Consider the following 13553-nt stretch of genomic DNA (forward strand, 5'->3'; position numbering starts at 1 on the left):
AATGTTTGTTGAAAGAATGAATGATTATTTCATTACTTGTTTTACAGATCACCCATAAGGTTTGCTTACTGCAATGTCCTGTTGAATTTTTATTTTATTTTATTTTAAAAAAATTTTTTGGTATTTTCTAGTAAAACATGTGTTTTATTGACTATAAACTCACATGTAACTTTTAACATTTTCACTCTTGTTGAATTTTTAAATAGTGCTATGAATTATTTTGTTAGTGACATTAATGAAAAGATGTTTGTAAGAACAAGAAGTTGCTCTCTTGGAATGCGAGTCAATTAATGGGTTTCTTGAGATATCTTTTTTAAACACATGATATTTTTGCTTATTTAGTTGTAAAATAATATAGGTTCCTTAATGGTGAGTTATTTAAAAGCAATTATGTTTAGCTACTCAGTTGAAAGTGATTCTCTGGTGAAAAAGTTAACTCACTTATAAGTATGTATTAAGAAGAATGCCTAGGGACTTCCCTGGTTGTCCAGTGGTTAGGATTCCAGGCTTCCTCTGAAGGCGGAGTGGGTTCAATCCCTGTTGGGGGAACTAGGATCCAGCAGCATGCTGTGCAGCGCAGCCAAAAAAAAAAAAAAAAAAAAAAAAAGAATGCTTAGTCTAACTGGTATAGTTCTTTGCTTTAATATTTTTACTCTTGTCAATACTTAATGAAAATATATCTCATTAAACTTGAAGTTACTAGTAATTATTCTGTGACTGCATTTCATTTATGTACTATCTTGACACTGTATATAGAAATATTAATTTTATGAAAGCTCATAGCATTATTCACCACCAAAAGCAATAGAAAGAAAGATAACCATATACAACAAATAAATCTCTTGAGAAAAAAAAATCTCTTTTAAAACATATAAAATATATTAATGGTTTTTATATCCTCATTTTATATAATTGTATAGAAAATTCAATTCTTTAATTTGGGAGGAAATATTTTGTTTCATGGCTTTTAAAAACATTTAACTCTTTTAACAGGCATGAAGGGGTAAGAAAAGAAAATTACTTGTTTCAGCCTGGTCGGCAGTATATCTGGGCTAGCACTATTTTGCTGCAGCTGAAATTCAAACATGAGGAAATTGGAGAAATTTACAATTCAATGTGTGTTTCATCAGGGAGAAATCCACAGATTGTTTTGACACTCAGTTAGAAATTCAGCATGAAGATGGACGTCTCATGAAATTTGCAGCTGCTGATTGAATTTATATTTCCATAAAGGCCATCAACAGTAGCAGCCTGCAGAGGAAGAGGGGGGAGAGAAATGACAAAAATTGTGAGGCTAGCATTTTTCCTCAGCGTTATAGTGGCAAATTACTGGTAATAAGGGTTTACACTGACCAGGATTAAAGAAAAATATGGACAGCCAGAAGGGAAGGACTTCTCAGTTTAATTGATTTTAACTAAATATGTCTACATTTGATATCTAAATATGTGTTTAGTCATACGTAGAAAATGTAATATGTACCTAAAAGTCAGTTTATTCGTCTTTACTATTTAAATAGGAAAAATAAGGTATTTCTTGAAGTTATAGAAGGTTTTATTGTGTGGGTTATTTTCATAAGAGCCTTTCAAGATAAAAGATCAGTATTGTAGGAACAGAGTACAAGCTTGTTTTTTATACGATTGAAAAATCATTTCATGTTCTTGTAAGTAACACACAATTCACTTTTTGAGAATATCAACTCATTATTTTAAATATTAAAAAAATGTTTTGAACAGACAGCCAAGTAACAATCACAGATAACAAGTTGCCTTTTCAAGGAAATTATTTCATTCTCATTTTAAAGTGGGGTTTTTTTTGAGCAAAATTGGCAAAAAGTTAATTCTTTTGTTTAATGCTTGTCTGGTAGAGATTTCATATTGTACATGATTTTAAAATATTCATGGATTGTAGGTGAACTAAACGACTCAAGAATGTGTTCATTGTTCCCGCAGAGTTCTTTGTCTCTGTGGACAGTGTGTTTTAACCATAACAGGGTGCCCTCAGATGGCTTTATTGGAAGATTAGTATTTGCACAATTGTATGTAAAAATGTATCCTTTCTGTGAAAAAAATTATATTTTGTTTAAAATTATGTAGTCTAAATATAAAAGTGAGATTGTTACCCAGAAAATATATACATAATTGTTAGCTTTTATTTTTTTTAATGTACTAGATTATTTAAGAATATAAGAACATAGAAACTGATTCCATTAGTTTTGTTATATTTAATTATATTTGAGAACATCTACTATATCTATATTGTAAACTATTTTAATTTGAGAAGAACAGTATACATTTCTGATATTTGTGCTAAAATATACACATGGACATTTTTCGGAGTTTCAGAATTTGCTTTAGGTGTTAAATGAGCATCTTCAGATTACATAACAAGAGTGTGCTTATTCTGCTAGGAGTTTATGAAGGCTTGCTTTTTCAACATTACTTGCTATTGTTTTATTCTCTGTGTTAATACCAGAATCTGCCACTTAAGTATATTTTTACTTCTTATGCATTAGTTTACAAACCAAAGCAATACTATTTTATGAGAGAAGTACCACTGTGTCCAGCATAGATTTCACAGGTATTTGGAAAAACTATTTTCTCATTTGTGCTTTTTCTTCCTAGCCTTACTCAGGCATACACATTTTGGGGTCATTCATTCAAGAAGTCATTCTAGACTTCTCCCTCTTTCTTTCTTCTTTTCCCTCCCTGCCTACCCATTTGAGAATTTGCAGTATTCAGCATTCCAAAATACATGAGCCTAGCTAATTTAATTTACTGCTTATTAAAAGTCACCTTTTTCTTTAAGTTGCTACCAATTTCATCACCCAATTAAATCAGTATCTTCATTTGCTATTTTAGTGTCTTGCTTCTGCTCATGTGTATTTTTAGTTTTTATCCATGAGATATAATTTATTCTTTATTTATTCAACAAACATTTATTACTGATACCTATGTATCAGAAACTATTTTAGGTGCTGGCAACTACTGTGGCAACACAGTAGTAAACAACACAAAGCCCCCTCTCCACCTTCATGGAGTTTGCATTTTAGTGGGAGAGAGAGAGACAGTAAATAAATGAATATGTAATATAATGTTACTCATGAATATGAATAACTACAAAGCAAGATAAGGGGCTAGAATGTGACAGAATGGGGATGTGGTGACTAGATAGGAAGTTCTAAAAGGATCTCTCTGATGATGTTCCATTTGAAAAGAAACCTGAATGAAATGAGGGAGTGTGTAATACTTGGGAGTTCTATGTATTTTCCCTTTACTTTGTATAGCATGAGCATTTCCCCCCGATTTTGCTGTATGAGTGTTTGTTTTTCACTTATCCCCATCCTCTAGTCACACTCAACATGAGTAGTCTAGAATTATGCTTCCACAGCTCCTATAGCTTTTCCATCTCATACAGTTTGTATATTTATATACAAATATGTAGAAATAAGGTTTCTTTGGAGGGAGTATTATTTATTTTTTATAAAAAATGGAATCATTATATTTACCTTTCCCTGGCACTTGTGTTTCTTACTCAGCAGTAAATCATGACCGTTACTTAGATCAGAAGATATAGACCAAAAGCAATTCCTTTTAAAATTCGTATTGTCATAATATGGATAATGCCACAGTTTATTTAGCCTTTGATTAATACATTAATGGACATTTCAGTTGCTTGCAATTTTTTTTACTACTACTGAAAATGCTCCAGTAAACATCCTGTACAAATATCCTTTCCTACTAATGCTTTTTTTTTTTTTTTTTTTTGCGGAACGCGGGCCTCTCGCCGCTGCGGCCTCTCTCGTTGCGGAGCACAGGCTGCGGACGCGCAGGCCCAGGGGCCATGGCTCACGGGCCCAGCCCCTCCGCGGCATGCGGGATCCTCCCGGACCGGGGCACGAAGCCGCGTCCCCTGCATCGGCAGGCAGACTCCCAACCACTGCGCCACCAGGGAAGCCCCCTACTCATGCTTTTACGTATGTAAAATAAATTCCCAGAGTTGACATTGCAGTAGCAAAGGATATGTCCAATATTTATTAATGAATATTACCAGAGTACTTTCCAAAAAAATCTTAACAATTCACATTTCTCACCCCAGTGTAGGGGAGTGTCCCTTTTCTCCATAGCCTTACTAGCACTAGGCAACTTTGTATTATGTTTTGTGTATTTCCTCTGACTGTTTTTAACCCATCAGTCATCTGTCTCCGTGACGCTCAGCTTGTGTGTACCCTGGGCATGCTATTTGGAATAATGGAACACTGTGCCCTTACGGAACTATACAGATCACTTTTTATCAATCTTACCATGTTGGGTTTTAACACATGTTTAAGTATATTCTTCACCCACTCTGACCCTCTGACCAGTAACACAAGGCCTGACACACTGTAGGAGAGCGGTCTGGGTGAATACTTGCTTTCAAAACTAAATATACGAGATCTTTGCCAAGCCTGTTGGATTATCTGTGCTATTGATTTCTCTTTGTCAATGCACACAAGAGTTCACTACATTTAGAAGTTGTTACCTGAGAGGTCAAACATATTCTTTCCTTGACACTATTTTTCTCTGGGGTTTGAGCAAGCATTTTTCCTATGTTACATATTGCTATGATCAAGACACAGTTCTATTTGTCAGATTGTTGCTTGGCTACTGTGCATTTTTTTCTGAATCTGAAATCACATGCACATTCTAGGCCTATCCCTGAAATTTTTTAAAGTAATATTGTTGACACTTTACTGGGCAAGTGTCTTCATCCCAGTATGTGATGTGCACCAGTGAACAGAGGTCAGGTAAGGGGCAAAGCTGTTTGTCATTTGCCAGGCAGTTTGCTACAACCAGATAAAAGTGTATTCCTATTTTCAGATTTAAAGTATAAACAAAATATATCTCTAGTCTCAACCAGTCTCTTCTTTTTAGAATCTTAATGTTGAAATGTCCCTTTGCTATCAGCTAGCTTAATCTTTTCACAGCCACCCATTCTAGAAGGTTATGTTTAGAGAGCGTTTTGGTTTCTGCCTTTATTTATTCTTTATGTGAACTGGGAGCTATGGTGATCCAGCAATAGCCTGAGTGACCATAGACTGCATTAGCAGCTGGACTCTAGAGAAAAGGGAAAGTGAAATCCTGATGAAGCTCTGACTGACTGAGATCATGCCTTTAAATGGTGTGTCTAAAAGATTATTCAGTGCTCACAAGTGTAAAGAGCCAGATGGTGTTTCAAGTTTTTAATGTAGGATGAGCATAAAGGTCTTTGAATTAGATTTTAGTAATAGGGCATGTATAGGAATCTTAGGGGATATACTATACTGTCTTTGATGGGTAGTTAGGGAGTGCATATTGGTTAATCCAAGACTTCTGACAAACAGAGTTTTGAGAATTTAGGTAGAATGGACATGACAAGTAGGGAAACTTATCAACTCTTCAAGTTAAGTCTGGAGTTGCCTTATATAGAGTAGCCAATTCTCTTTTGCCTTCCTATTCCCTGTTTTCCCATTCCCTATCTTATTCATTCTTACCATTTAAATGTGTTCAGAGTATGTATCTATTACTCTTCTACTATTTGTTAGAGGTTCATGGTGTGGTTCAGAAACTGAGACTTGGAATAACACTTTTGCAAGCTGTGCTGTCACCAACAGACCTCAGCTCTTAGATCCTTTATTGAATCTGACTAGTTTGGACCACATTTCTTTTGAGGTATCTACTTCTTAATTTAGATTTTTTTATGTGTAAATTCGTTGATTATGTTTTCTAATAGTTTTTTGCTTTAAATGTTTTCTTTCTTAGCATTTTTAAAATGTGAAGTGTTTCGATCTATTAAAAGGTTAATAAATCTAAATATACAAGTAAGATATGTTATATAATATCTAGATAGTTTAACAATTAATTTCCTCTGTTTTCCTCTTCCTTCCTCCCTTCCTTCCTCTTTTTCTTTAATACTTGAAAGCATATTGACGATTACTTCTAATTCCCGAAATAACTGATGAGGTTTCTTATAGCAAAAGGTCAAGCAGTTTAAGTTTAAAGTTATGTAACCTTTCTATTTTAAACTGGAACATTAAGATTTTTCCTGAACCTACTTCTAACAAACACCCATTCTTTAGTTACCATTATTCTTTGCCTTAGGTACACCATTTGTCTGCCTCCTTAGCTCCTTTTCCTGGCTGCCTTATCACTGTCATCTCTTCTGTTTAGTTCCTTTGACTGCTCTTTTAAACTTAGTTTTGTATAGACTCCTTTATTACATCCATTATACTTATCAACCACTTCAACTCATGTGAGAGTCATGGATATAGGTGACAAGTTCTGTACCTCTCAGCAATCGTCGAATAACCATTATGCTTTTACATAGATAACTTCTAAGAAATTGGGTTTATATAAGGTTTTTTTGAACCTTAATTATTACACTATATGAAGACAGTGATGTAGATTTTTTATACTATATATGCCAATACATAATGAATTTATTATAGTACTATGGAAAATATTAAAGATATCCTTTCAAGTAGGGGCTTTATTATATATTATCCTTCATGATACAAATCTGTTTTATAGTCCATATGATACCCATTTTGTGGTATAGATTTAATTTTTATCATAAAATTGTTTACATTTTCATTTAATGGTACCTATAATTAGTAAACCTGGAATGACTTAGGACACTTCTTGTATGATAAGTATTGAACATTCTCTTATACTTGTAAGTACAATTTATTTATAAATTTATTCATTCCAGTATTTGTTCAGCAGAAATTCAGGTTGTTCTGGCAATGATAATCTTAAACTCTCCTTATATAGAATTATTCTTTCTTGGAATGTTTTGGTTCATCTGTATTTTTAAAAATCAGAGTAGGGATAAACCAAAGCTATACTAAGTAGACCACTTAGAAGGACGTAAAACTTCTCATAGAAAAAAGGAATAGGGAGAGATTAGACAAACAAAAGGAGTGTCTTTATATTTAACTCTATAGGAAACAATTGTACATAAATAGATAGTGTGCACGTGCGTTCACACACACACACCTGCTGCATATGATAAATCATTGGCTGAGGTTCTCATTTGTTTTGTCAGAAGGAGAGTGAAACATCTACTATTCGTGGCCTAATTCTGATCATTAAGGAGAAAATTGATCAGTAAAGTAGAAACTTGAGAGAAGTCAGTATATAATTTTAGAGTTTATGGTAGCTAAGGAAAGCAGTGCTGTAGAGAGTTAGATATATATTCTAACCCATACATTAGAAGAGGAGTCTTCAGAAAGCTCTGCAGGAAAAATAGGTAAGTATTTATATTTCAAGAGGAATGGAAAAGGTCTAAAAAAAAATTACTGACAGTATATCTGTTACTAATCCTAATGAGGAGATGGAGATGGAAAGTCTGCTAAAGGCAGTGCTCTAACTAGTGTTTTAAAAGGGCAAGAACACAAAAATGTCTGTAACTGTAGCCACAGGAAATGTAATGGCAGTAAGATAGGGGGCCTGATGTGTTCCCACATAATCATCAAAATTCAACAAAACGGCATGTTCAAACTATGAACAGAACACAAAGCCAAGGACAGTTGCTCAAATCAATAAAACATACTCCTAGAAAGACTAAACCTCAAAAAGATGAGACTTTTTTAAGTCTTACAAATGACACAAAATGGCCATCTACTTTTATATATGAATTTATGTAAGTGTATATATTTGGTTTTTCTTAGATGGGTAAATATATGTAGGTAACAAATATGTTCTTCTTTGATAACATTGAATATGAGTATTAAGTAGACACAAAAAGCTAAAAACATTTGGAGCATAAAAATTTCAAAAGCTTAACCCATTACTTAAGAAAATAGTATATTTTTAATAGATGAAAGAGAACAAGACAGCTCTGTTCCCTTTTTTTTCTCTTATTTTTTGAGAAATGCTTTTAAGCTGAAAATATAAAACATAACATAGGCAAGAGGGAACATAAAGAAAATACTTGGGGAGACTTCTCTTGTGGCGCAGTAGTTAAGACTCCTTGCTACCAGTGCAGGGGGCTTGGGTTTGATCCCTGGTCAGGGAACTAGATCACACATGCATGCCTCAACCAAGAGTTTGTGTGCCACAACTAAGGAGCCCACGTGCCGCAACTAAGGAGCCAGTGAGCCACAACTAAGGAACCCACGAGCCGCAACTAAAGGAGCCTGCCTGCTGCAACTAAGGAGCCCACATGCGTCAACTAAGGAGCTGGTGAGCCGCAACTAAGGAGCCCTTGAGCTGCAACTAACGAGCCCACATGCTGCAACTAAGGAGCCAGTAAGCTGCAACTAAGGAGCCTGCCTGCTGCAACTAAGACCCAGTGCAACCAAATAAAAAATAAATAGATTAAATAAATAAATAAATGTTAAAAAAACAAAAAGAAAATACTTAGAAAATCTGTAAATGTTCCAAACTTCTGCAAAGACCATTCTTTATGCCTTCTTTTTTCAACCACAGAACAGCCCTTTCTCTCCTCTTCACTATAATGCCAAGAGGAACAAGACATGGGCCTGCTCCTGGGGTCTCAGCCTAGAAGTAGAACTCCTCATATCACAACACCCCATTTTACAGTTATCTTATTCTGAGGCTTTCTTAACGCCAAACAAATAAAAAGAATGCCTTCAATTCTTTTTTCTGTTTGTCAGTAATAATTAGGCATTTATTTTCATTCATTGTATAGTGTGGAGCATCTGATTAGTCTTATGATGAAAAAATTCATGAGAAAGCTATCATATCCAAATAGAAGTTAAAAATCAGTTGTTATTTAAAATGCAAAATTGTTATAAGTAGGGGATACTTGAACTCAATTAGATAAATAATAAATAAGTTACAAAGCTCAGTGGCTTAACACAAGCATTTATTTCTTGAATCAGGCAGCTGTCATTTATTTTATATTTTCATCACTTGGAAAAAATCTTCAAGGTTGACAAAGGGAGAAGAGAGCTAGCTGAAAGCTCACTTGGGATGATTTTAAGGGCTGGGCCTGGAAGAGGCATATGTCTCTTCTACCCATATTCCACTGGCCAGAACCCAGTCATGTGACCTCCACCAAACAGCAGGGGAGACTGGAAGATATAGAGGAGCTTGTGCATAATTGGTGAGCACGAGCTATCTTTGCCGCAGTTGATTAAATCCAGTTACGTGAGTGTTTATTGTGAACAGTGTGCATGTGACTTTTCTAGGCACAGGGTTAGAAAGATGAATAAGTCATGGTTTCTTCCTTCAAGTGAATCATAAACGAGTTCTAAAACTCATTGTAGACTATAGCCTGTATTTAGTTTTAGATTTTCAAAACAAATCCATTGCCTATTCTTAGTATTATGAGACTAATAAGTATTTTTTAAAACAGCCAAAAGATTTGTATACCATCTGTATCAGTTAGGATTCAGGCAAGAAACAGATGGCACATTCAAATTAGATAATAAGGGACTATGTAAAGGTGTGGGCAGGGTCTAGGAGGGAAACCACAGGGTGTAGGAAACCACAAGTGCAATACTAGAGGGTTAACAGCAGGGTGTCTTCACCATTTGCAAGCCTAAAAGGGTGAGGAGAAGTGGTTTCTTGGGCCTGGAGTTGTGACCTTGAGTAAGGGAAACAGCCAGGCCATTTGAATTTGTAGGGAGTGAGCCAGCAAAATAAATTCTCTGACCTTATTCTCCTTCCTTCCTTCTAGTCTCCTGTTGGTATTCCCTAATATCTGAATCCCAGTAGAATCCAGAGGGCAAAGGGAACCTTTGATGTAATCCATATAGGTCAGCTTCCTAGGGCAGAGGGCAGAAAGGCAGGGACTGGATCTAGAGGGGCAAACAGCACACTGTCCTAAGAAATCTTTTTTTCGTCTAATTGGCAGATATTTTCTAGGCCTTGTTCATTGCAAAGCTGTAAATACTATGGGGCATATACAAAAGGTATGCCTTTTCCTTCAAGGACTTTGCTTTCTAGTGAGGGAGAGGGAACCACAAACTAAATTCAAAGGCAAGTCTCTAGAAGATTTGTGTTCAAGCAGTGATCGAGTGCCACATGGAGCATTAGATGAAGTGTAAGTGGTGTAGTTCAGAAGAGAAAGAGATCATTGTGCCCTTGAATTGTTAGGGGAAGCTTTGTGAAAGAACTGAAACTTGAACTTGGCTATGAAATGTTTACAGAGTTTTTATAGACAAGGAGGATAGAGTCATACATACATATAGCTTGCTCAGAGTACACTGAGTGTGGAGTCCAGTTGAAGGTGGGAATTCATACAGAAGTTAGTGAGAGGTAGGTTTAGGAATAGTTTGAGGTCAGAAGTTAGAGAGTCATAATGAGCAAACTAAGGAGTTTGTGCTTCTAAAAACCATCACGACGTTCTAGGACGGATTACAAGGTATTGTGTGGTAGAAGAGTTATGCAATGAAATAAATTTGGGAAATGTATACTCTCCCACCCTTGGATATATATAATGTGTTTTTAGTATATTGAAAGCTCTGAAAAATCTTGTACAGAAACCACTTTTTCTGCTAAGCTTCACATGGCAAAAGAATTCTTTTCTTTTTTGAACTGAAACATGTGAAAATCTTGTGAAACTCTATTGTTCTATAAAACCTGTTTTGAGAAATGCTTCTATAGGTAATGGTGAGCCTTTGAATAGTTCTGAAAGAGTTACGACATGATTAAAGGGGTAATTTAGGGAGATTATTCTGGCAGTGTTATGCAAGATGGATTGGAGTGCACATGTTCATTTAGGAAGCTATTGCTGCTGCAGTAATACAGGCAAATAGTGCTAGTCTGAAGTAAAGGGTGATAGTGGGCTGTAAAAGATGCACACTTGTGAGGGGCATTTAGAGGAAAGAAATGATAACATGACTTTGACTGAATGTGGGTGATAAGAAGTAGGGAGGGGTCAGAGCGAGAGGTAGAGGTCAGTAATGACACAAACTATGACTTTCAGGCCCAAATCTTCTATTCTGTGTGAGTTTGTTAAACTGCAATCTATAATGTACACAGACCATTAAGAAGGAAGTATAAAAGAAGACATTTGAGAAGAATGTGTGACAGTACACAAAGGGCAACATAATGCCTATTCTGAAAATGAGTTTAAAAGAATGTATCCTGGGAATAATTGTGCATCATCACCATGGTATACAAACTAATCGTGATTCAGGACTAGAAGAGCAGTGTTCTGATCAAACTAGGTTGATGGACCAGACCATTGGGATTATGTATACAGAGCCAACTCAAACTGTATACTTATTAGTTGTACCTGTAAACTTAGGATTTTTATTAAACCTCCCCCCCCAAAAAAATTTTTGGCACAGAACCAGTCTAGAGTTAAGAGCCAACTGTATCTTGTTTATTTGAGGTTTTATTAACAGTATTAACCTAAGAACACTGCTATTTTTTATAGCATGTTTCTCAACACCTTTTGAACCCCAATCATGTTAACAACCAGCTGCGGGCCTAATGTTTGTTTAGCGCCACATACTTAAGGAAACCAGTGTTGGACAGAGAGAGAAATGCTATATAAATCTTTTAAAAATTATTTGTTATTAGGTCATAATCAATCATTCAAAAAGGGGGAAAAGCCCAGGAACAACTCTAACATTGTTTTCGGGAGTCATAGTTCTTAGTTGATACTCTCTTTGCAGCTGTAACTTTCTTTTCATTTCATACGCTCACTGTAATTTGCCCATTTCTCTTCTGTGCTTAAGTGCTTTTCCCTTTATCTTCTTATATTGTGTTTTTATTTAGAGAAGACAAAGTACAATGTGATGCTTCTTCCTTATTACTTACTAAATTCCTTGTTTACATGCTAAATCCCTATTTTAATGTAGTTTTGGGATAAATTTACTGAAAATATTCAGTGCTTATATTTTCAGTTTTGAATTTATTCATATTTTGACAGTAATTGGTAGAAAACTGTTTCTCACAGCTGACAGGCCAAGAAAAAAAAAAGCTTGGGGACAAAGCTAACACATGCCAGAGTGCTGAGGACCCATCAGATATTTAAAGAAGTGGCATTTGTACTTGCATTATTTAAGCTACTGTTGAAAAAGGGGGTGGGAAGAGACCATATTTGTAGCAAGCGTATTATAGAATTCATTTTCTAAAGAATCATGTTTTTGAAGAAGGTATAACATCTATCAGGCATTTTATGAAGCACACAAAACAAGTAGATAATAGTTCTCAAAAAGAGAAACTATGAATGTTGTGACGTAAATCTTTTTTTTTTAAATCCCAAAACTCAAAGAAATATATTTACCTCCTAGAAAATAGTAATTAAGCCCAACTTTCAAACTGAATGTTAGTGAATAATTTTGTCATTTTCTACCACAGAAATACTATTTGGTAAACAGTACAAGGAAAGATATATTTAACCTGTTTTGCCAATTAACTTAGATGTTAATTGTCAGACTGTGATTTGGGGGACTTCTGATGTCTTTAAGAATCCCTCAGGTGATGGGATAGCTGGTTCTTTTGTTTTAATGATTGTGACTGTATTTCTGTTCTTTCTGGCAAGTATGAATAATTACATTTAATAAAAATCAAACATCTCACTTATGTCTCATCAAAGAGAAAACCAACCTTGCCCTTAATTCGGATGAGATACACGCTGCTGCAAGCAGGGATGGATGGAACAGTCATCCCTACTTTATTTTGTAATTTTTCATAGTACAGGGTGAAATTTTGAAGGGCCGTTGATATAGATCAAGACACAATAACTCTTTTGGACTTTGAAGATATTCTATTAAATCATCTCAGATCCATCATTGAAATGAAGATTTGCACATAGAACAGAACACTTTAAGAACTTTTGAGAAGTTACAAAGTTGTCCTCTTTCCCCAGCTTCAACCACGAAACACAAATTGTAGAACACTTTAACTTGAAGTTTACACAGTCTGACAAGTTTTTTTTTGTTGTTTGTTTGTTTTTTGCTTTTTTCCCTTATACATGGTCAATGTAATGGGTTGAATAGTATCCCCTAGAAGTTCTTGTCTGCCCAAAATAAGGTCTTTACATATGTAATTAGTTAAGGTGAGGTCCTACTAGGTTAGAGTGGGCCCTAAATTCAGTGACTAGTGTCTTACAAGAAGAGGAGACAACACACAGAGAAGGTCTTTTGAAGATGGAGGCAGAGACTGCAGTGATGCAGCTACATGCCTAGAGATGCCAAGGAATGCCAACACCACTAGAAGATGCAAAGATGAAATCTTCCCAAAGTCTTCAGAGGGAGCATGGCCCTGCCTACACCTTGATTTTGGACTTCTAGCCTCCAGAACTGTGAGAGAATAAATTTCTCTTATTCTAAAATACCCAGTTTGTGGTATTTTGTTACGACAACCCTAGGAAACCAAGACAGTATTCCTAACCATTCTCCTATAAACGTATTATGTTTTACTACTTACTTTTACATATTTGTCCTGTCTACTGTACTGTGAAGTCCTCAGGGACAAAACCATGTCATACTCATCCATAGTAGGCACATGATTCAGTGTCCCCCAAATATTTATCACATAAGTCTGTGGGCACATTTATTTTTTAAGGTTCCCAAATGTATTCTTCCTGAATAAACATGTTAGTTTTTTTA

General features: G+C 35.3%; 1 protein-coding gene across 3 annotated transcripts in view; it reads left to right on the forward strand.

Moving 5' to 3' along the window:
• NDUFAF2 (NADH:ubiquinone oxidoreductase complex assembly factor 2) overlaps positions 1 to 13553 on the forward strand; it is a 182389-nt gene that overhangs the window by 61895 nt on the left and 106941 nt on the right. For 2 of the 3 annotated variants that reach the window (XM_060142983.1, XM_060142985.1), the window contains exon 2: positions 3816 to 3974. The exons of the other annotated variant lie outside the window; for it this stretch is intronic. In XM_060142983.1, the coding sequence (XP_059998966.1) occupies positions 3816 to 3974 (159 nt within the window). The remainder of the gene's footprint in view (positions 1 to 3815; positions 3975 to 13553) is intronic. 3 annotated transcript variants of the gene reach the window in all.

Source organism: Lagenorhynchus albirostris, chromosome 3 (genome assembly GCF_949774975.1).
Source record: "Lagenorhynchus albirostris chromosome 3, mLagAlb1.1, whole genome shotgun sequence".
Classification (NCBI taxonomy): Eukaryota; Metazoa; Chordata; class Mammalia; order Artiodactyla; family Delphinidae; genus Lagenorhynchus; species Lagenorhynchus albirostris.